This window comes from Monodelphis domestica, chromosome 2, assembly GCF_027887165.1.
Source record: "Monodelphis domestica isolate mMonDom1 chromosome 2, mMonDom1.pri, whole genome shotgun sequence".
Lineage (NCBI taxonomy): Eukaryota > Metazoa > Chordata > Mammalia > Didelphimorphia > Didelphidae > Monodelphis > Monodelphis domestica.
This window is the reverse complement of record NC_077228.1, coordinates 123,962,892-123,988,283: the sequence shown is the minus strand read 5'-3', so window position 1 is coordinate 123,988,283 and position 25,392 is coordinate 123,962,892. Positions and strand designations below refer to the sequence as shown.

The 25,392-nt window shown below is 34.7% G+C and overlaps 1 protein-coding gene and 1 long non-coding RNA gene across 2 annotated transcripts in view; one reads left to right on the top strand and one right to left on the bottom strand.

The window, feature by feature from the left end:
* Positions 1 to 25,392, top strand: part of LOC130457142 (usherin-like) — a 195,773-nt gene that overhangs the window by 48,589 nt on the left and 121,792 nt on the right. The window contains exon 3 of the mRNA XM_056815926.1: positions 2,002 to 2,164. Coding sequence (XP_056671904.1) covers positions 2,002 to 2,164 — 163 coding nt within the window. The remainder of the gene's footprint in view (positions 1 to 2,001; positions 2,165 to 25,392) is intronic.
* Positions 995 to 25,392, bottom strand: LOC103104243 (uncharacterized). The gene is made up of 3 exons (XR_001627898.2): positions 25,339 to 25,392; positions 1,265 to 1,414; positions 995 to 1,055 (listed from the first exon to the last, which is right to left on the bottom strand). It is a non-coding gene; the product is annotated as an uncharacterized LOC103104243 (long non-coding RNA).

The following is a 25,392-nucleotide window of genomic DNA, read 5'->3' as shown; positions in this document are numbered from 1 at the left end:
GCTTAATAATTGCAGCTTAAAGATTAATTTGCCTGAAATAACCAGACAATTGAGGCAAACATATTTGGGAAGGGTTGGTTTAGCCACAATATTCTTAATTCTCTATTTCATTTTTTGGTTCAATTATTTTTATAGCTATTTATCTCTAATAAATCGCAATAGCCATGAATCCAAACTGGTTTGTGAAGATATCTAAAAATAATGAAACAATGACTTGACAGTTTTTTCAATCAGAGTTATGGCATTTGCATGTGTAACTGCTCTTCTAATTTCTGATCTCCTTAAGAAGCATAAATCATTTCAGCTAGACAAGAAACACAAGGTATATCACTCAAATTCATATCTATTTATAAATGATATGATATATTAATTATATATTATATAAACAACTGAGATTATCTATATAGGTTATATATAGATATATCTATAAACAACTGAGAAAGTATATTGGCCATAATAATGAAGGAAAATTTTGTTTGCTTACCTGGGATTTTCAGATTCGATTATTTATTTTGTCACAGTATAATCCTTTTCTCTCTGTATGGAGTCATATTTATCAGGGTAGTCAATAAGTCTTAAAAGGTCATGAAATTATCAATGATGCTTATGAATTTATTTAAGTTAATTAGCTCACATAAGTTAGAGGCTGTGTTGTAGGAGATTACATACTCAAATCAAAGTTAAGAAGATTCAAATCCTACCTCAGACATTTATTAACCACATGAATCTAGGCAAGTCACTTGCCCTCCCTGTGCCTTTGTTTCTTCATCTATAAAAAAGGGGAGCTAGGCTTGATAACTTTAGAGAGTTATTCTACCTCTATAATGTGTGATCCTGAAAATCTGTGAATGAGACAAACAGTAAATTGTGAAACTCTTCATTATCATTTTGTTCCCCTTTCTGCATTCTTTTTTTTCTAGAAGTTTAGTTTTTAAATTATTTGCTATTATTGTCTTATATAATTACTATTAAAGGATTTCAGGTCACAGTGGAATTGAGTTCACTTCTTTTATTTCAGAGACTTTCTGGAAGACACATAATACTTTTCCTTGACTCTGCAATAAAAAAAAAAACAGTAATAGTAAAGAGAATTTCTGCAATTCTATTTTGGAATCCACATATGTATATTTGTATTATATACATACATACACACACACACACACACACACATATATATATGCATACAAACTCATATGCACACATATACGAATTTTGGGAAGGAATCACCTAGGTAAAGTTTAGGAGTCTTTATTTGTTGACTTACCGTCCACTTGACTGGGACCATCTCTACATGCAGAGAAGTAGAAGAGTTCTGTGAACTGCTCTGATTCAGTCAAACTGATTGGGATGGCTTTTTTGATAGACTGGTAAAATCAGCAGAAAGCCCAAGGTAGCTGTCATTCCATGCATACCACTGTATAAACAAATCATAGCATATTAAGTTAGTCTAGTGCAGCAGAAAGTGAATTGGCCTTGCAGTCAGACCAATCTGAATTCATATCCCATTTCTCTACTGCATATGATGTGACTTTGGGGAAGTCATTTAGGTTTTAGGGCTTCAATTTCCCCTAAATGTAAATTAAGGAGTTTGGACTAAATGAAAATTTAAGAATCCTTCCAAATCTGGCATTTTGTGATTATTGGCTGGAGATAGTTATTGAGCATCTGTCTGGAACTGTTCTATTATGATAATACACTCAGGCTGAGTCTGTGATTATGGGTGTAAGGTCTGCCTCAGTACCCCCTTTTCTTAATCTGTGCCTTACTGTATGATTATATATGGGAGACCTCACTCAGGCTCTTCAACTTACAGCAAAGTAGCAGGAGACAGCAAACATGGGTTTTGTTTTGATTCGTATGGCAGCATGTAGCACTCAGACAAGCTGCTCCTGTCAAAATAGTTTATTTCACACACAATAAGGGATTCTCTGAAGAAATATATTCAGAGAAAAAGACGTGTTTCTTTCGTTCACAAATAAAAAGCCAACTTTATATTCACAGGTAGAAAATAGAACAAATGAGGCACCTCCTGAAGGAGCAGTAACAGTATTTGTAATCCTGGAGGGACCCCGGGAAGTCAAGCTCAAGTGGGAAGCACCTCTTTCTCCTAATGGACGCTTGACCTATGCAGTCTTTTTTACTGGGCTTTTCTATGTGGAACAAGGTAACTTGTTTATAACTTTTAAAAAACACATAAAATAACTCATTTTCCTTTGAAGCCTCCTTTCTATTCACAGATTTTAGTTTATTTTTATTCCTTTACAAATAACTGAATTTGACTTCCAAAGCATTTTCTCGTTGAAGGAATAACAGATTAAATATACCCTTATCCCCCAAAAAACTACATGCAAATATCCTGATGGAAATGTTATTTTTCTTTTCTGTTTAACAAAATATATGAAAAGAAGAAACACCAAACAGACGAAAAGAAAACTTAATGTCATTAATTTGAATAAATATTTTTGTGAAGAGTCGGGTGTGATTTCTTTGTGGATATTTCTAAAATGAGTTGACAGTGTAGCTGGTTTCTCTATCAGATCTATTTGAAATATGATTTAAAAAAGGTTATTGCTCTCTAATAGCATGATGAAAACTTTTAATTCACCATATAAGTATATATATTAGAGAACTTTTACTGAAGGAAACATCAAAAATAATCTGCGTACAATTAGAAATTCATTGTGATTTAATTTTTTTCTTTCCTAATAGCATTTTGAATTAAGATACAATTTTATTGTACTTTTATGAGGACATCTGGCATATTAAGGTCTATCACCCCTACTTTTAGTATGAAAAAAATATTCAAAAGGCAATGTTCCATTCAATTACCTGTATTTCTTTGTAAGAAAAAGAAAAAAAAAACACAAGAATTTAACCTTTGGTTCCTTTCTATTATAAAATGACCAATAAAAAAGCAGGCAGGAAACTTTTCAAAAATCTGAGAAAGTGCATTTGTTTGTCTACTGATTTGGGAAGCATATGTCCAGAAAGAGTTGAATGTATGTTGGGAAGTCTTAGTTGATCCCTCTCAAAGCATGGTGCGCCCCTCTTTTTTATGCAATCAGGCCTTTGATGTATTCTGCTGTGAAGTACTTGTAAGATTATGAGGTGAAGGAGTGATGATCGATTTTTAAAAAAGAGCAACATTTAGGCTGGACCCATGACAGCCCAGCCATTTCCTCCAAGGCAGAGGGGTGAATAATGCAAAAGCCATATTCCCCCTTGTGTTTAATCTTGCATTGTTTTTGCAGAAAGAAATTCTGCTTGCCTTCTAAGTCATGTCATCCTCGGTTGTCATCCCGTCTCTCAAACCATCAAAACGGTATTAAATGTTGCAAAGCCGCGCAGCAAGAGAACTTTCAAAAGTCAGAACCCATTTGCAGAGCAGCCCTTGTAGAAAATGTATTCTGTTCTCGGCAGAATTTTCCTTCAGTTCTTTCCACTGAGAAGTTTACTGATTTCTCCCAGTGGAATCTGCTGGAATTTATCGGTTCATGGTTGGCAGTCACAGATTAAGGTAAATGTCGATCCGTAATGACCCTCTACATGTTAGTATTGCAGTAAAGCTGGGCTTTTATGTCAAAGATATCGGAGAGGGAGCTATTACACATGACAGGGGTGATCAAGGGACTCCAGACCAAGGCAAGCATTATTAAATATTGACTAGTTCTGTGATTTATGTAGAGCTGGAGGAAAAAAGTGACTTTTTAACCATTATATATTCTTCAGCAACGAAAACCAGCCATTTATCTCCTGCTGGTAATAAAGAACAGAGTGCCTGCATATTTTAGTGGAGGGAAAACCTGGTCTTATAAATGAGATGAACTCCTTCATGATAACATTTCAGTTTGCTAATTGCCAAAAGCAAAACAGGCAAATTGGAAGCAATTACGAGATTTGACTTAAAGAGTTTTGCCTGTATGAGCTCAACTCAGAGGTTAAGGGTGTTGGGGTCTATATGGTGAAAAATGATCATCTTGAGTGTGGATCCTAGATAATCCATTCCATTTGTTCACTTTTGCTGAAACTTTGCTCTTTACTTGTTAAGTAAAGTGTCCTCAAATGTTGTTCTATCTGTGCCACATGTCACTAGCCCAGTCGTATTTACACTGACCGTTCTGAAGACCTGGGTGACCTGCAAAAAAAGGAATTAAACATATTTCAGGCATCACCTCTTCACTAGATTTACAAAAAACTTATTGAATTGTCTGATGGCTAATTGGTTATTTCCTTGACACAATGAAGAACTGTATTTCATCCTTTACCGTGATATTTGATAAAGACTGCTGATTAGAATTTATAAGATGGAGGAATCCAGCCAGTAGGAAGTGCTTAGCCAGATGATAGGTAGTCACTGTTAATGGATCTCTATTATAAGAACCAAGTCTTAGAGGTAAAGTCAACTACAGAAATTAAAAATGTTTTAGAAATGATTTACACTCTGTAGGAAGCAACTAAAAAAGAAAAGATGAGGCATTTAGATAGCAAAGCTGGACGTGGCTTTTTGACACTGGTATATTGTTTACTAGTATGATCCCATTGTGTGAAATATTTACCTATTTATATATTTAATCCTGCTGATTAAATCTCATGTCTTCTGATTTCTAGAGGCAGTATTAGTCTTGGTCTGCCATAGCACTTTTTGTAGTCTTTATGAAAACCTTTAAATTTACCATATAAAGTGATAATCGACAACAAAAAACCAGATACTTTGCCTTTTTTCCTAGTTGACCCTCAAATTGTGAACTGGACAGTGAATGATTGTATTGCAAGACATAATATTTCTAACTTGGCATATTAAATTAACTATCATCATTGCTCTCATAGTTTCTAAAAACTTAACAATATAATAAAAACAAGCATGTATATAGTAAAGCTGAGTCAGCTTACTGGGTTTAGTTAAAAGAAATTGGTGGGATTAAATCTTAAAATGTGAATTAAATGAGAGAAAGTGAAGTGTAGTTTAACAAGAATGGAAAAACAAAAAGAGGCAAAGCAAAATCTGAAGCCAGAATTGTTCAATTTAGTTGAACAATGTCTACTGAATTACTCCTGTTTGCAAAGCAATGTGTCAGGCTCTCATTTTCTTAATATACACAGTAATGACACACTGCCCACTTTTCTTCCACCCTAAAAATATATATTTGAATTATTAAATCTATACATATATAAACATATGTATAAATACAAACAATATATTAAATGTCTATCTATATATTGACTCTATATGTATATGTATGCATATACATGTATATGAATGTGTTTTTACTTATGGTCACCGGAAAAGGGAAATACTATGTCTGAGATTGTATGGGATCCCACCTGATTTCAAACCTGTTTTCAATTATGAGCAACATATGCTATAAATTAGTTTTTCTGTGGGATTCGAGTGCCATTTATTGACCTGAAAGAAGCGATTTCCTAAAAAGCTCTCTTGTGTACTGGGAGACGTCATTCACCTTGAACAGGTGAGTGGTTTACTCCCAAAGATCACTCCATAACAATTAGAGTGATTGCTCTTTCCCATGAACATCCATAATTTAATTATGCTTTTTTTTACTTACAAGTCCACTGATATCTTGTATTGAGACAGATAAAATTTGTGACAGAAAAAATTTCTAATTATGTCTACTTAAAAAAATATGTCATTCTACTAACACTATAAAAATTCAAGGTCTGAGTAATTTGGGAATTCTAGTAAGGTTATTAGCCAATTTATTAATAGATGGAATTTTAAGGTGTGAAGTAAGTTTATACACTAATATATAAATTATCAATCAAATTTCTGAAGTGGTCATATAAAAATCGGCTGAATGTTATATAATGTATGTTTATCTTGTAGCATAAATCCTGTGCATTTTAAAGGCAACTGTTTTATATATGTGTGTGTATGCATGTATATGCAACCGATATATTTTTAATTTGCCTTTGGAATGAATAAGTTATAGTGATTATCACTTATAAGACTAATAGATCACACTTTATCTGAGGTGCTAAGGCAAAATACCAGGGAACATTAATTCCTAACTCTATTTTGAACTGGCAACTTTTACCTAATATTGAAAACTAGCTTACAGTTTAGTCATCAGTCCCAAATATCTTTTACTACTAACCCCCAATTTATTGACCTGGCAAAGAAAAAAAAAAACGTTTAACAGAGAAAAGGAGATCATGGCCTCTTGAAGGAAGTAGATGAATGAAAATGACCTTTTGATATCATCAATCAGAAGTGCCACTTTGGTGGAAAGTGGATTGGTAACTCAAATTCAGATTGGTTACAGTCAATCATGTTATTTATTGATCCCCACAAATACCTATTCCTTGGAATCTGGAAGAAGGAGGAGAAATGGGTCAGAGGTGGTTTATTTCTTTGGAAATATCTTGAGACTTCTACAGAGATGAAAGTGGAAAAGTTGTCATAGAATAAGCACTAGTTGTGATTATAAACTTTTCTATGTTTTAAAGAATATTTTATTTAACATAAAAAACCCTTTACTAGTTTTTTTAATCAATGCAATTAAGAAACACACATCATTCCCAGTGATCAAAGAAATTAAAGAAGTTGTTGGAATTAACCAATTTTATTACTTGTGTAAATATATATGATTGGACTTTCCCCTATCCATTTGAGTAAGACTTTTATTTATTGTATTTCTTTGTCACAATTGAAGCTGATTTCTCACTCAGTGAAAGCATCTATGAAGACACATTGTATTCCAAATGTTTACAGACTGTCCTTGTCTCCCAACACTCAACCACAATAAATTGAAATAGTAATATTATTTAATAAACTCAAATGAAACTTTTAGAATTTAGACTACACAAACTTAAAATGGCTGAATGCAGACTTCAAAAACTACCTTCAAATGTGAACCTTTTCCTCCCTACAACTAAAAAGACAACTGTGTTCCTTGGTCTTGCTAGTTACCAATAAGAGTGCTTTACAAAGTCAGTGTATCCAATTGCTATTTGGTTTAAAAATCTCCAAGGGCCATGGAAATGTAGTCAATTTCTCAAGGTTATCTAGAAAAATTCAGGGACCTGAGCACATAATCTGATTCACTGAGTGCCCTTCCTCACAGAATAAACTGTGTTTCATAAAAATTACAAGGGGAAAGAGATGCGGAGGCATTTGTTTTCATAGGAAGGGAAAGTAAATTGTATGTAACCACACCTCAGTCTTCCACAGAGCTTATAAGAAGGCAAACACTAAGAAAAAGGACAGCTTTGTTTTATAGTCCCCTGTGCCTGTATTTTAGTGTCAAAGAAAATGTGCACTTTCAGAGCTATGCTAGTGAGCTGGGCAGTATATCTGACATACTGCCCTCTGGGAAAATCCACCAATGGGGAAAATGTTCTAGTAATGCAGTACAGCTTGTAATACAGTATACTACAGAAAACTGTGCTAGATATATATGTCAATCAATGAGATATTCAATCATTAAATCAACAACCATTAAGTACTTAAAGAACACTTTTATCTGATCCTAAAGGTAAGAGGGAGCCATTGAAGTTTACTGAGGATGGGGGGAATAAGGGTGATATGTTTCAAACCATGGTTTAGGAAAATTACTTTGGTAATTTAGTAGAGGATGACTTACTGTGGGGTGAGATGTGAGGCAGAGTCCAATTAGGTTATTGCAAGGTGAGGAGCTAAGATGACAGAGAAGAGGTAGGGACTCACTTAAGGTATTCCAAATTTTCCTCCAAATGACTTTAAAATAATGCCTCAAGATGGAAAAGACTGATTGTGACCAGTCACAAACTAGAACACAGATCAGAGGAGTAATAAACAGATCCTTAGATCATACCAACTTGGAATTGAAAACATAAACCCTTAGAACTAGCTCTGGAAATAGCTGCACAAAAAATACTTTAAAATTGGGATGGTGCCCCCTCCACCCCAGGGGCAGAGCCAATTTAATATAAAGTTAAAAGAAAAAAAAGTAGGTGGAAAATGAGCAAACAACAACAAAAACAGACCATAAAAAGTTACTCTGTAGACAGGGAAGATGAAGACACAAACCAAGAATAAGACAACAAAGTCAAAAGTTCTACCTGAGACCAAAACCTGGGGGGAAAAGGAGGGTGTGGGCAGGGAGAGAAATTGGCCTTAGACCCCAAAAGAATTCCTGGAAGAGCTTGAAAAGGATTTGAAAAATCAAATAAAGCTAGAAATCCAGGCAGTATATGACACACTGCCCTCTGGGAAAATCTGCCAATGGGATTCTGGTGATTCAGTACAGCTTGTAACCTGATATCCTATTGAAGAATGCGGAATGTATATAAAATATATTTTAAAATCAAATATGGGAAGTACAGAAAAATTAGGGAAAGAAGTAAGAGTGATGGAAGAAAGTAATGAAAAAAGATTCAACTGCTTATTAAAGGAGGCACAAAAATATTGAAGAATATAGCATCTTAAAAAGAAGAATAGTGGTGAAAGAGGCATAAAATTCCACTGAAGAGAACTTAAAAAGCAGAATTGGCCAAATGGGAAATGATATACAAATATTAACTGAAGAAAAGAATTTCTTAAAAAGTAGAGTTGGCCAAATAGAAAAGGAGGTACAAAAGGTAATGAAGAAAATGATACTTTAAAAAATTAGAATTGGGCAAAATTAAGGTAATAACTCCATAGAACATCAAGAAATAATGAAAACATTCAAAAGAATGGGAAAAAAGAAAAAAAGTAAAATATCTCATTGGGAAAACAGGTGACCAGAAAAATAGGGGATGGGGGGAGAGTGGGTTTTTTAAATGATGGGGGGGGGGCAAGAATCAAACATCATCTTTTAAGAAACTATCAAGAAAACTTGTTTTAGTATTCTAGAAACAGAGGATAAAATAGTAATGGAAAGACAACTCTGAGGTAGCATCACAGACCCATTAGATTGGCTAATATGACAGTAAGGACAAATGACTAAAGTTGGAGTGGTTGTGGGAAAATTGAGACACTAATGCACTGCTAGTAGAGTTGTAAACCATTTCAGTCATTTTGGAGAGCAATTTTGAACTATACCAAAAGAGTTATAACATTGCATACCCTTTAACCCAGCAATACCACTATTTGGTCTATACTCCAAAGAGATTTTTTTTTAAAAGGAAAAGTCCTATTTGTTTAAAAAAAATTTAGTAATTGTTTTTTGTAGGGGCAAAGAACTGAAGGATCACATACCAATTGGGGAATAGCTAAACAAGTTGTGGTATATGACTGTTATGAAATACTATTATGCTTTAAGAAATGACAAGCAGATGCGCTCTTTGTGGTGGCCAAAAACTGGAAAACGAGGGGATGCCCATCAATTGGGGAATGGCTGAGCAAATTGTGGTATATGTTGGTGATGGAATACTATTGTGCTAAAAGGAATAATAAAGTGGAGGAGTTCCATGGAGACTGGAACAACCTCCAGGAAGTGATGCAGAGCGAGAGGAACAGAACCAGGAGAACATTGTACACAGAGACTAATACACTGTGGTATAATCGAACGTAATGGACTTCTCCATTAGTGGTGGTATAATGTCCCTGAACAATTTGCAGGGATCTAGTAGAAAAAAACACCATTCATAAGCAGAGGATAAACTGTGGGAGTAGAAACACCGAGGAAAAGCAACTGCCTGAATACAGCAGTTGAGGGGACATGACAGAGGAGAGACTCTAAATGAACACGCTAATGCAAATATTATCAACATAGCAATGGGTTCAAATCAAGAAAACATGTAATGCCCAGTGGATTTATGCGTCGGCTATGGGGGGGGGGGGGGAGAAAAAGAAAATGATCTATGTCTTTAATGAATAATGCTTGGAAATGATCAAATAAAATATATTTAAAAAAAAAGAAATGATGAGCAGAATCAAAACAAAGCTGAGATACTACCTCACACCTAATAGCAGATTGGCCAACATGACAGTAAAGGAAAATAAATGTTGGATGGGTTGTGGCAAAATTGGTGCATTGCTGGTGAAGCTTTGAATTGATCCAAACATTCTGGAAGGCAATTTGGAACTATGCCCAGAGGGCTTTAAAACACCACTAATGGGTTTGTATCCCAAGAAGATAAGGAAAAATGTTTTTACAAAAATATTCATAGCTATGCTCTTTGTGGTGTCAAAAATTTGGAAAATAAGGGGATCAAATGGTGAATGGCTAAATAAATTGTGGTATCTGAAAGTGATGGAATACTATTGTGCTGTAAGAAGGAATGAACTGGAGGATTTCTATATGAACTGTAAAGACCTCCAAGAATTGATGCAGAGTGAAATGAGCAGAACCAAGAGAACACGTACACTACAAGTGAAACATTGCGGAATTATTCAACGTAAAGGACATTACAACTAGTAATGATACAATAATCCAGGACATTTCTGAATTACTTATGAGAAAGAATGCTATCCACAATGAGAGAAAAAACTCTAGGAGTATAAACATAAAAGAAAAACTTCACTTATTTATTTTTATGGATATATGATTTGGGCTTATGGTTCTATGGCAAAAATAAATAATATAGAAATAGATATCAAGTGATAACATTTGTACAACCCAGTGGAATTGTTTATTGATTTTAGAAGGGGGGGATAAAGAGGGGAGGGAAAGAAAATAAATCATATAAACATGGAAAAAATATTTTTAAAAAGAAAATGAAAAGAAATGACAAGCAGGATGGTTTCAGAAAAACCTTGAAAGACTTCTGTAAACTGATATAAAGTGAAATGAGCAGAAGCAGAAGACTATATTGTACAAAGTAACAACAACATTATAAGGATGATCAACTGGGGAAAATTTATAATTTCAAAGTACTCATGAGGAAAAATGTTATTAACCTCTGAACAAAGAACCAATGGGGTCTGAGTACAGATCAAAGCATACTTTTAAGAACTTTAATTTTCTAGTTGACTTATTTATTTTTGTTCAGTGCTTTCTTTCATAATATGAATAACTTGGAAAGATATTTTACATGACTGTACATGTATAACCTATATGAAATTGCTTACTGTTGTTGTGAAGGGGAGGAGGAGGGAGGGACATTAGAGAATTTAAAACTCAAAATATAATTTGAGATCTATTTCAGGAGATGATAGGTAGATTAGACTCCAGGACCAGTTGTCTTCCCATTCATTGCACCACCTCACTGCCCTTTTAATAATTTCTTTCAATATAATGTCCAGGATCTATTTTTGTTTATAGCTTTCAAATAGTCCAGAAATTCTTAGGTTATCTCTCCTGGATCTATTTTCCAGGTCAGTTCTTTTCCAGTCATATATTTCAGATTTTCTTCTATTTTTTCATTCTTTGAATTGTTTTAATTTTCCCAATGTCTTATGGAATCATTTTTAGGGAAACATCTTCTTCCTTGAGCTTTTGCATTTCTTTTTTAGAGAGTTGTTATTTTTAGTGAATTTTTGTTGTATGCTATTGACTCATTTCATTTTTCAATCTTAATTTTAATTCTTTTCTTAAATTTTTTATCCTATTTTGGATTTCTTCTAGGAGTTCATTTTGGACCTGACATCCTTTCACATTTTCCTTTGAGGTCTCATATATTTCTATTTTGGTGGTGCTATCCTCTTCTGAGCCTGCATCTCTGTTGCAGAAAGTTTTCCAGGACAACTGCTTGGTCACATGGGTTGATGGGGATATAATTGGACATGTAGACTCTAAGTGATCACCCTAAAGCAAATATTAATAGTTTGGAAATAGGTCTTGATCAATGACACATGTAAAACCCAGTGGAATTGCTCATTGGCTATGGGAGAGGGGTAGGATGAGGGGAGGGAAAGAACATGAATCATGTAACCATGGAAAATATCCTAAATTAATTATTTAAATAAAAATTTTCAAATTAATAAAAAGAAAGTTTTCCATGAGAAGGCTTTTTCTTTGTGATTTGCTCATGTGAGGTGAAGAGTAGTGATGTTGCATATTTGTTGAAGCTCAGCTCTACTCTTGGAATGGAGAGAGTACTGTTCTTGGGTTCTCCAGATAGCATTTGCTCTGGGATTGAACTATATTCCTCTCTTCAGCTGCCAACTGCCCTTAATGTTGTGAGCACCAGATACCTCCTCTCACTCCCAGTTGCTCTGGTGCTGAATGAACTGGACTACTCCTCAGAATGCTATGGGCTGCTCCTCAGCATACACTGGACTGATCTTACATTTCCAATTCCTTTCCTCCCTCTTCTTACCCAAAGAAAGGGGTCCTTCCTACTGACCTTCTTTGCTTTGTTGGGTTTAAGCACTGCTTCATTGTCTTTTGTCAGTTCTACAGCTCCAGAATTTGTTTTGAAGCAGTTTTTTGTGATTGTTAGGAGTTGGGTTTAAGCAAGCTTGGTGAGTTCCTTACTCTATCATATTGGCTCCCAGAAGCAGATGTATGGAATTCAAATTTTAAAAGAAAATTAATGTTACAATGTGTTTTTACATGTAATTGGAAAAAAATTAAATACTGAACTGAATGAAAAAGTTATTATAATAGATTAGGTTAAAAAGTGATGGGGGCCTGGAATAGAATGAGTAAAGATAGAGAAAATATCTAGAAAACATGTTATAAAAGTAAAAAGAGTAATATCCAGCCATAGTTTGGACATGTAAAGGAGAGTAAGGATTTGAGGACATACACTAAGATTATAAGCCTGGATGCCTGGAAAGATGATGAGCCCTTAAACAGAGTAGGAAAGTTTGGAGAAGGTGATGATTTGAAAATCCAGGTAGTTTCTTCTGAAGATTTTGAATCCATTGTCCTATAGTATATAAGGAGTTCAGACATTAGGGGTCCATTTTCCTCTTCCTATGTTTGCACGTGCATACTTATATGGTAAAAACATTCATGCAGTATCATCAATGATGATCTGTACTGTGGAATATATTTTGCAAGATACTGTGATTTTGACATCATAAAAAATTCTTCTTTTTGCAAAATGACTCACTCCAGTGTACATATTAATGATTTGAATCAGATGTATCCTCTTGTAATTAAAATATAATTAAATGTGCATAAATTAAAAGTGAAAACCTTTTAAGTTTTTGCGAAGCCTATCTATTAAATAGTCTTTTGCATTGTAACTTTCTCCTTTAGCTTTACCACCCATCTCCTAAGAGATTTGTCACTTCTTGTTGTTGGGAGAGGCCAGGTTATGTATAACAGGGGTATCCCATGTCCTTCATTGATAAAGGAATGCAAAAAGAAAGAATAGAGAAAGCTTCCACCTTCACTTTAAAAAAATAGTGCTCCCTAGAGAATAAAGACTACTAAATTTGATTCAGTGTTAAAGTTCTATAGTATACTGATATTTAAATAGAAATTCTTTTAAAAGAAATTTTAAAAGATTTTCTTAAGAATAAAAAATTGTGCCATAGTTGCATAGCAAATATAATGGATGCAATGGAAGTGTGCTTTCCAAGTTATTGCAAAACACATGCATATGATGTGTTCACTTCTGTTGATTATATCCTCTGCCATGGCCAAAAGAAAAAACTATAGAAGCGTGTAATCTGTACACAGAATTTTTTAAAAAGTCAGAGTTAAATATTAACTTATCAAAATTATTTTTAAAATGATCTGTTAACCACACTTAAGCTGAGCTTATTGAATTTGTGTCCAATGCCTAATTGACCATTTTCTTGACATAGTAAACCAATGCACACTCTACAGAATTATAGCCATGAAGAGATGATGTGATAATGGAATGCAAATACCAACTATGGAATGAAATGGCATGTTAGCCATGGAATAAATTAATTTAACACACATATACATGAGAGAAAACTGGGTTTTAATTTTTCTGTGAGATACAGTATGGCATACAGGATAGTGTGCTTTGTAGTACAAAAGACAAGACTGTCAGAAGTCCTGAATTTGAGCTTTTACACTTTCCCTTCCTTTTTTATTGTGACCTCAGACAAATCACTTAATCATTCCATATCCATAAAATGACTTATTCTTGCACCAGCCCACTTAATAATTTTTCAGGAGGAAAATGCTTTGTAAATTAAAAAGTTTTATCTAAATATGAACCTATGACATTAATATTTAAATCACAAGTGTCACAATTCATCTATACACAGTAATTTTTCAAATATCCTTGCTAATAAATAGGAATAGTGATATGGATAATACAAGTCATCAGATAATCCAAAATAAGTTCTATTTAGGTTTGGAAAGTATTATATGTGTTGCATAATCCTGACTACATTAGAAGGGGAGATTTTTGTTATAATGACATTTATTATAATGTGATTTGACCTCTACCAGAATTAGGGAAGAATAATAATGATATTCTCATCTTCCACATCTCCCCTTATTTATTAATAACCTATCATTATCATTAATATTTTCTTTACTTTGCTTCAAAATATGCAAGTCTTGCTTCTCTTCAAAACCCCTCCTTTAGTCAGTACAAATATCACTTCTGGCTCCTGGCATGAAAACCTCTTTCCTTACCAATACAATAGTCCAATAGACTTTATTTAGAAACATCATTTTACCCTACAATTATTCTTCCCTTTTCTGTTAAACATCTTAATTTGTAAATGTTTCATAACTAATTCAAATTGGAAAAAAAAAGATGTTTAACTTTGTGTGTGTGACTATTTTTCATTATTTCATAGAAAACACTGGTATTAAAATCAGAAATCTTAGACTTGAGTCTCAGCTCATTATTCTCCAGTTTTTTGACCTTGGATAAATCACCTCTTTTCTCTGAAATATAGTTTCCTCATATTTAAAAATAGGGTGATTAATATCTATGGTATCCCTTTCATGAAGTTATCTGGAAAATAGTTTCTAAACTGGTATTATATAAGTTTGATGATGATGATAATAATAATGTAAATATTTTTTTCTAACATGCAGTGGATCAAGGAGACAAAAGAAATGAAAGAACTTCAAAATGTCACTTGAAAATGTGGATAATGGATCCCATTCATTAGATTTGGTTTTCTAAAAAGCTCAGGTCCTACCATTATTTTGATATTTAACCAATGATACATGTAGTTGATTATCATATGCATGCCCCCTTGTAGGATCTTAATCCCTCAAACAGAGAGTGGTTCAATTTTACTTTTCATAATTCATTCCTTTATGGTAATATTTTCTTATTATCTTTGTGCTTTAGGTACTCCCTATTTCTCATTTTATGATTTACCCTCTATGGCATGTGTGAAAAAGTTATCATACTAAAAAAAATTATTATCCTGCTATAATCATTATGGACCCATCAAACTGAATTAAATTATGTTTCATTGTAAATAGTAAAATGTATTAATTTTTTTAAAAGCTTTTTTATGCTAGTGGATATAAATAAAGTTACTTTCATATAGTCTCATTAAACATCATGACAAGCGCAAGCATAACTGATAGAGTTGCTCTCATATACATTTATTATGTCTAGTGGCCCTCCCCTTCCAAGTGGTTGGGTAATTATCCCACTCTACTTTATATTAGTTATTGGGTGTATGTGTTAACTTTAATACTGGTTTGTAAGCTTCTTGAGGGTAGGATCATGCTTTTTTATTATCTGTATCATTATTACCAGAATCTAGCAAAACATTTTAATGAATGAATGAATGATTTATTAAGCACTTATTTTATGCTAAGTGCTGAGGATACAAACTGAAAAGTAAGTCAGTCCCTTTCCTCAAGTTCACATTCTAATGAAGAAAATATATCTGGAAGGTTTCAGATGCAAATCATATGGGAAGGTCCCATGGTTCTTAGTTGTCAATGTACTGTTTATGCCCATTTTTAAAATGTTCTTTCCACTGAAAAAATTATGTTATTTTTAAATGTTGAACCACTTGACAGTAAAAAAGACTTTGGTGGTCTAGAGTTTTTTGGTTGTTGTTGTTGTTGTTGTTTTTCTGGGTCTTTAATACATCTGTCTACAGCATCTATGTGAGCACTTGCCAAGATACCCAGGATTTGCATTCCAGGATGGTAGCTGTACATACCTTGATGTAAATAATACTATTACTGAGGCTGTTGGCATTTCCATCATGGTCTGAGGGGAGATGTTTGTCAAGGTGAAGGAGCTTAATATTTGTCCATTAGTGGACAAATTCTACATATGGAAAACTAAAAGAAAAGCATTTGTGTATTTTTCGAACCACAGTCCAATCCAGGATGCTTTTGTGAGAATAACAATAGGCTGAACTCACTATCAAAAATGTTTGTGGGGCATGAGTTCTGGGACCACTCTCCCAAACCCTACTCACACAGGTAGTTTGTATCCACAGGCACTGACTACTACTTCTTCATCAAGGTTCTAGTGGTAGCTAATCCTCAGAGGCTTGGAGTGTTTTCCTTTACTATCATTCATAATCCTCCCACTATACATTCTCCCTAATACCATCTAACCAATGGACATTCCCAACCACAATGCCAATTAACCAATTAAAATCAATTAATTTTTACAAAAAAATTTACTTGGTAAAAACCACAGTATAAGATCCATTATCTCTGAAACCAGAGATGATTTACTTTCTGTTCTACATGCCACTCAATACATGGGGATAATGGATTCATACTTAAAGTAGTTGCTACCAAATATCCACCCCCATATGAGTAGAGGTTGTAATTCTAGTCTTGGAATCCTTTTCTTCTCCTTCTTCTCCTTCTGCTCCTTCTGCTCCTTCTGCTCCTTCTTCTTCTTCTTCTTCTTCTTCTTCTTCTTCTTCTTCTTCTTCTTCTTCTTCTTCTTCTTCTTCTTCTTCTTCTTCTTCTTCTTCTTCTTCTTCTTCTTCTTCTTCTTCTTCTTCTTCTTCTTCTTCTTCTTCTTCTTCTTCTTCTTCTTCTTCTTCTTCTTCTTCTTCTTCTTCTTCTTCTTCTTCTTCTTCTTCTTCTTCTTCTTCTTCTTCTTCTTCTTCTTCTTCTATTTCTTCTTCTTCTTCTTCTTCTTCTTCTTCTTCTTCTTCTTCTTCTTCTTCTTCTTCTTCTTCTTCTTCTTCTTCTTCTTCTTCTTCTTCTTCTTCTTCTTCTTCTTCTTCTTCTTCTGTCAATTTAGAACATTATTCCTTGGTTACATGAATCATATTCTTTCCCTCCCTCCCCTCCCACTCCCCTTCCCATAACCAACACACAATTCCACTGGGCATTACATGTGTCCTTGATCAGAACCTATTTCCATGTTGTTGATATTTGTACTGGGATGTTCATTTAGAGTCTACATTCCTAATCATATGCCCCTCAACCCATGTAATCAAGCAGTTGTTTTTCTTCAATGTTTCTACTCCCACAGTTTTTCCTCTGAATGTGAATAGTGTTCTTCCTTGTAGATCCCTCCAGGTTGTTCAGGATCACTGCATTGCCAGTGAAGTCCATTACATTCTATTGTAACACAGTGTATCAGTCTCTGTGTACAATTTTATCCTGGTTCTGCTCCTTTCACTATGTACCACTTCCTGGAGGTTGTTCCAGTTCATATGGAATTCCTACACCTTATTATTCCTTTAAGCATAATAATATTCCATGAGCAACATATACCAAAATGTGTTCAACCATTCCCCAATTGAAGGACTTCCCCTCATTTTCCAATTTTTGCCACCACAAAGAGCACAGCTAGGAATATTCTTGTACATTTTTTTTTCCTAATTATCTCTTTGGGGTACAAACCCAGCAGTGCTATGACTGGATCAAAGGACAGACAGTCTTTTGGCACCCTTTAGGCATAGTTATTGCCCTCCAGAATGGTTGTATCAATTCACAACTCCACCAGCAATGCATTAATGTCCCTATTTTGCCACATCCCCTCCAGCATTCATTACTTTCCTTTGCTGTCATGTTAGCCAATCTGCTGGGTGTGAGATGATACCTCAGAGTTGTTTTGATTTGCATCTCTCTGATTATAAGAGATTCAGAACACTTTTTCTTGTGCTTATTAATAGTTTTGATTTCTTTAACTAAAAATTGCCTATTCATATCCTTTGCCCATTTATCAATTGAAGAATGGCTTGATTTTTTTGTACAATTGATTTAGCTCTTCATAAATTTGAGTAATTAAACCTTTTTGGTTTCTAATCTACTCTGCTATTTGCTTGTGTTTTATGGGTGAGTTCATTCCATTCATATTCAGAGTTATGATTACCAGCTGTGTATTTCCCAGAATTTTGATTTCTACTCCTAGTCCTGCTCTTTCTTCTTTCACTATTTCTTTCTACACCAGTGTTTTGTTTTTAATCGGCCCCCCTAATTCCCACCCTTATTTTACCTCCTTTTCTACCTCCCTCCCTTCTTATTCCCCTCTTATTTTCTGTACCATCTTTTTAAATTCCTCCCCCACCTTCTCCCTCCCTTGTATTGCTTCCCCCTCCACCACTCCATGTTACCCTTCTATTTTCCTATGGGGAGCAAATCAATTCTCTGCCCCAATGTATCTAATTGTTCTTCCCTCTTTGAGTCAATTTCAATGCATGTAAGAATTGAATGTTTCCTATCTCCAACCTCTTTACCCTTCCAGTGTATTGATGTTCTCCCCACCTCCCACCATGTGCTTCTCTGTGACATATAAATTTACCCCATGTTGTTTCTTTCCCCATTTCTCTTAGTATTGTCCTCTTTTTTTAAAACTCTGGTTGTGTACACACACACACACACACACACACACACACACACACACACACACACTCACACATATATGTATACACACATATATAGTTATGCATACATATATCTATATACATATTTATATCCTGGCAATTCATCCTATACAGTTAGTTTGTCACTGTTCCCTCTATGTATAATTCTTCTAGCTACCCAGGTGATAATAACAAATTTTAAGAGTTACCAATATCTTCTTTTCTTAAAGGGGTATATATTATTTTAACTTATTGGGTCCCTTAAAAAAAGGGTTTTTTTGGTTTTGTTTTTCTTTTTTCTCCCTTTCTTAATTACCTTTTGGTAATTCTCTTGAGTTCTGTGTTTGGGCATCAAATTTTCTGTTCAGGTCTCATCCTTTCTTTAAAAATGCTTGGAATTCTTCTATTTTATTAAATGACCATACTTTCCCCTGTAAGACTATAGAAAGTTTTGCTGGGCAGTTGATTCTTGGTTGTAGACCTAGTTCCCTTGCTATCCTGAATATCATATTCCATGCCTTTTTGTCCTTCAGGGTAGATGCAGTCAAATCCTGTGTTATTTTCACTTTAGTTCCGTGGTATCTGAATGACTTCTTAACAGCTTGTAATATTTTTCCTTGGTCTGATAGTTCTTGAATTTGGCTATAACATTCCTGGGTGTTGTCAATTGGGGATTAAGTACAGGAGGTGATCTGTGGATTCTTTCAATCTCTACTTTTCCCTCTTGTTCTAGAATTCTGGGGCAGTTTTCTTGGATAATTTCCTGTAGTATGATGTCCAGGCTTTTTCTTTAGTCATAGTCTTCTAGGAGACTTAAATTGTCTCTCCTGGAACAATTTTCTAATCCTGTTTTGTGAATGAGATATTTCATATTTTCCTCAATTTTTTCATTCTTTGGATTTTGTTTTATAGTTTCCTGCTGCCTTGTGAGGTCGCTTGCTTCTAATTGTTGTATTCTGGTTTTTAAAGACTGAATTTCATTCCTGGCTTTTTCTTCATCCTTCTCCTTCTGATCTTTCATCTCCTTTGCCTCATTTTCAAGCTGATTAATTTTGGCTTTCAAGACACTATTTTCTGTTTCCAGATGACTTATCTTGCTTTTTAAGTTCCTTTCCCAGTTGTCTTCAGCTTCTCTTAATTGTGTTTTGAATTGTATTGTGAGTTCTTCCAAAGCCTGTATCCAATTCGCTGTAGTTTCTTTGTTTTTGCTTGGTGTTCCTTGATTTTTCTCTGTTACATTTGTTCTTTGTTCATTGCCTGGATAGAAACTGTCTATTATAATTTCTTTTTTCTTTTTCTGTTGTTTGCTCATATTTTCCTCCTTTATTTCCCCCTGTTGTTGCCTGCACTCTTGCTCCTCTCATAATATGTTGGATATGTGGGTTTGGGCTTTTCTGTCAACCTTCACCCTTGGAGCTTAGCAAGGTTCTCAGAGCAGTCTGTGGGGGAGGGGTGTTGGAACTTGAGCTTCCCTGCCTCTTCAAGGCTTGATAAGATTAAGCCCAGTAGAGTTGAAGTTGCAGAGCTGGGTGTGCCCTGAGGCCAAAACCATAGGAAGGGGGAGGAGAGAGATATGGAGTGTCTAGGCTGCCTGCTCTGTGTTTCTTTTCCAACTGCTTCCCCACTACGTGTGTTCAGAGCCTTGAGCCCTGCACAGATTTGCCCACAAGGTCCTCCCTCCAGACTAGCGCCCTTGCCTGCCCAGAGGTTCCAGCCACTGCTGAAGGCTCAATACATTAGGTGGGGGAGGGGTCCTGGGACCTTCCTTCTTCCTTCCCCTTAAACCCGAGTGTTCTTGAATTCAGGCTTTTGGGGACATACCTTTTAAATTGAGTCCAGCAGGAGGGTTCCTTGGCTCTGTCATATTGTTAGGTTTGGTTTTCAGTTCCCTAGCTGCATTGGTTCTTAATTGGTAAAGAAGGATTTTCAGAGGTCTAAACTTTTGCTGCCTCTATGCTGTCATCTTGACTCCTCCTCTCTCTTCTTCTTCTTCTTTTTAAAAATCCTTACCTTCTGTCTTGAAATCAATACCAAGTCTTGGTTCCAAGGCAGAAGTGGTAAAAGCTAGGCAATAGGGATTAAGTGACTTGCCTAGGATCACACAACTAGAACATGTATAAAGTCATTTTTGGACCCAGGATCTCCTGTCTCCAGACATGGCTCTCTATCTCCTGAACCAACTATCTATACCCTCCCCCCCTCCCATTTCTTATTTTGTGAAATTCTTATCAAGTTTAGCTCTAGATGCATCATAGCCTTTGCTATTGCTTGCTGGCTCTTGGTTTTGAGGGATACTTTAATGGCTCTTCCAGCCTTTCAAAGCTTAAAAATTATATTCTCCCTCTCATCCTCATTTATCTAATGTCAGAAATGGAAAAATACTCAAAGAAAAAAGCAAAAAGCATGACCATGCATCCTTGCCTGCTTGGTGACTCATTTAGGAGTTAAGGAAGAAGAGGTAGACTTCTTCCTTAAGAGATCTACAGCATTTTTTTTTCTCCCTCTATACTATGGGGAGATAAGGATGGAGAAGAGAAAGAAAAGAAGGGAAAGAGACTCATAATTCCTTCTTCTATCTATACCTTTTATATCCACACTTAGTTTTGCTTCAGCAGTCAGTTAAAACTTTTTCATCATTATGCAGTAAGCTGATAGGGAATAGTCATAGAAAATCTTTGATTACTTTGAAGCAGTGAGGGAAACAATCCCTTCATCATACATTTCCAGAAACAGGTTCACTGAAACATCACAAGTGGGTACTAAGACAAAGAATAATGCACATGATTTAGTCATTTAGGTCTAACTGATGTCCCTTACTACCCCAGCATTATTAGGTTTTTAACAAAATACAAATACATTCAAATTTTAAATATTTCCTTATACTGTTCTTGTTACTCTGAAACTACAAACCCATGTCATGTATATAAAATACCAATATAATTAGTTGAAAAGTAAAAAGAAAAAAAAAGAATTCAAATTAAAGTTAATTGTCTTTAATCTTCCAAATGATCTATGGATATCCATTAATATGGATATTCCCCACAATCATTCACATTGTAATCCATCAGTTCCTGTCCATCCTATGTAATTTTGTCAATATAATCTCAAATAGTTAAGACAAGGATTTCTACCAATATCTTATGTTGTTATCATTCTGATCATTCAGCCTGATCATACCCTTTGCATGCGCTTCAACGTCAATTCACTGGATACCAGAGTCCTATGACTTGTTTTTGATAAAACAGACAAACAAACCCAAATATGGGCCTTTTGTTTCTTAGAGATGTTTAGGGTCATTTAAAAAATGTGCAATTTCCTAAAAGCTATTTTACCCTTCCAGGTCAGTTCTATGACTAACTCATTGTCCATTTGTAGTATTAATTCAGATACATGCAATTATAGATGAACAGGTTAAAAAAAATTTAGCTTTTGTGCATTTCCATGAAGACATTAAAATTGACATTCAAGTTTTAGGGAGGTGGGGCATGTGATTCCAAGAAAACTGTTTTAATTAAATGGATTGGTCAGTTAACTGACTTTAAATAAATTAATAACAAATATTTTTTCTTACTCTATAAAATAGTTCTTTTCTTGTGAATGTCCCTTAACTTGATTTAGTCAGATATTATCACAAGTTCTGTCAGAATAGAATCCTCCTTGTTATAACCCAAATATGTATAGTGTCTGGTTGGAATATGTTTAATCACAGAGCAACACGATCAGTACTAATCTTTAGCTCTAAAGCATTAAATGAAGTTAAAACTGAACAAATGAACTTTGTTCTTGCTTCTCAGCTGTCTTGTAAATCATGTAAATAAGTACAATAAACATTTATTGAGTGATTCCACAGTCCTTTGGTTGTACAGGTCCATTATTTGTGATGACACATAGAAGCCTGACCAGGAAAGCTAAATGTATGTCTTATGCCAAGTGATGGCTTACATCAAGTTCAGAGTGTCATTCTTTCTCCAGCATTACAACTTAGTGTAATGGCATTTGACAGTTATTGGCATTTTTGATATGACTTCTTTTGGCTAGCTCAGCACTCTCAAAAAATAAATAGTTTTTTCACTCTGTGATTGAAAGGGTTAAATAGTACCAATTCATTACCACTCACAAAAGGATTTATTTTGTTCTCATAAATCAGTTTTATTCCACATTTTTATTATTCCCTTGGGTGAGCTACTCCAATTGAAATCAATACAAGTGCAAGTGACACAATCAATCTAGATATTTGATTATGGATTGGAGACCCTGCCTCTGTTCTGTACTGTTTAGCTAGTCTCTTTCTGATAGTGCCCCTGGAGAATTGAAAACTCTTATTGGCAACTATGAATTATGAATATGTTAAAAAACCAGATAATAATCTTCATTTATATACTGACACTGCTGGCTGGAAGAACGAGCTTAACATTAAAAAGTAGAGGGTTCAAATTTATAAACAGAGATGCTTACTATTAACTTTTTTGTCCAGCATTGTACTTGAGATAAAGTCAAACATAGGACAGAATTATTAAATTTGAAACAAAATTTTTGAAAATCACTCTTTGTAAGCTACATCATGAGGTAACCTATAGAGGCTTAAGATATCAGAGTCTGAAGCTATTTGAGAAATGAGGCATTTGAGTCTTGAGAAAGTTAAGTGACTTGCCTGAGCAGAAGGGAGATTTTGCAAATTCTAGGTCACTTTTCCAGTTTTTCTACTGCCCTAAAGCTACTTTTCTCCCAAATGTGAATACCAGCTTCTGGGTCACTGGTATTCTGTTGTTTTCAAACACTTTTTCATTTTTCATTTTTTATTATTCTTTCCCAAATTGGATGTTGACTCAATTTTAATCATCATTTTCTAAGACTTTATTATTATTCATGTCCTCTCCTTCACTCCCTTCCTTCTCCCCTCCTTGAGTCAGCAAGTAATATGATATAGGTATAAAAGTCCTATCATGCAGTACATATTTCCACATTTATCATGTTTTGAAAGATGACATTTTGCTAATAAAGGAAATGAAGAATGGTATGCTTCATTCTGTATCAAGACTCCATCAGTTCTTTTTATGGCAGTAGATAGCTTTTTCCAGTATGAGTCTTTTGGAATTGTCTTAGATTGTTACACTGATGATAATAGTTAAGACATTCACACTTGATTATTGGACATTGTTGTTGTTAGCATGTTTAGCATAGCATGTTAGCATAGCAAAGTTCTTCCAATTCTGCTCACTTCCATTTGCATCAGTTCTTATAAGTCTTTCTACGTTTTTTGCGATTATCCTTTTTCCATTTTTTATGGCACAAAAGTATTCCATTACAACCACATACCACAAATTATTCAGTTTCACACACATTTTAAATCATAACCTCAATGACTGGACCAAGATAGTAAGAGGGAAATTGCAAACGAGGTATTTAAAGTCACCCTGAAGGTGCTCTTACTAAACCTATACAGATTTTCATGTATCCCCTGGAAATAGAAAAAGAGGGAAAAATAGGGGAAAAAAGCCTATGAAGTTTATAATTATAAATTATAGGCAGTAAATAACCTTAGACGCATTTCTTATTTACTTACTAATTTTCCAAAAGGAAACTAGCCCCAGACAGGTCACATAAATTATAAATGGCAGAATTTGGATTGTGCTTAGGTTCTCTGTTCCCAAATTTATTCTTTTTGGAGACCAGAACTAGACTGGCATGCAGCATGAAGTTATTTTTAGTTATCATTTGTAGGTTGAATTATCTCCAGTTTACAAGCAACTTTTATAGCCTTTAACCCTGACCTTATATCTTTCATGTTTTGTTGTATAACTCAAATGATCACAGTATGATTTTTGATTCTTAAATGGACTTTTAAAAATAACACAAAATATCCAATTTTTATTGCCAGTTTTATGTCATTCTACATTGTTCCAGCCCAGTCTTACTACTTTCTGCCACTATTATGGTGAGTCTCTGAGAGCTGGAAGCAACCAGGATATCTAAGGAGGGTACTAAGGTGCAGGTGAGAAATGAGCAGGCCAAATATCCCATGATAATTAGCAATGAGATCAGGCCAATGAGTATCTGTTGTATGTCCTGCATTCCTCCTCTCCCCCAGAGTCTTCAGAAGTGCTCAAAGTAAGTGCTGAATGTTCTGATGCTTCCTAGCTGTGTGACCCTGAGCTGTGTGACCCTGAGCAAGTCACTTATCTTCCATTGCCTATCCCTTACCACTCTGGAACCAAGACTTAGTACTGATTTCAAGACAGAAGATAAGGATTTAAAAAAAAAGAAAAAGAAAAAAGTGCTAAATGAATGAATGTCTAAAATAGGCAACATCCATGCTACATTTGCTTGGGTGCATCTCTCCTTTTTTTAGCAGATATTTTGCCATTTAAATGATGGAAAGGATATGATCCTATACCTCCTTAGGTGAATTGTAAACAAAAGTGAATTCTAAAAACAGTCTCTCCTTCTAAAAGCAGAATTCAAAATCTATGAAAACTTTATAAAAAAAAGTTAAGGAACTGTGAAAAGTGGTTACATGCTCTCCCTTTTATTTTCAGCCACAGGGCCATTGAATGCTCTCTTAATGGAACAGCTTGTATTACAGCTAAGAAAAAAAAAATTATTTGTAATACTCTTCCATGTGCAACACACACGTTTCCTATAATTAGTGGTGTTAATGTATTTTAGTATGCCTTATTTACTCTTCTTTTGAGGCGCATATAATTCACAATATTTAAAGACTTGTGAGTAAATATTTTTGTATTATAAGGGATAATCAAAGCACTACTGACCTTATGCCAAGTGGTTACTCTTTTTGTACTGTCCTTTAAAGGCTTCCTGCAAAC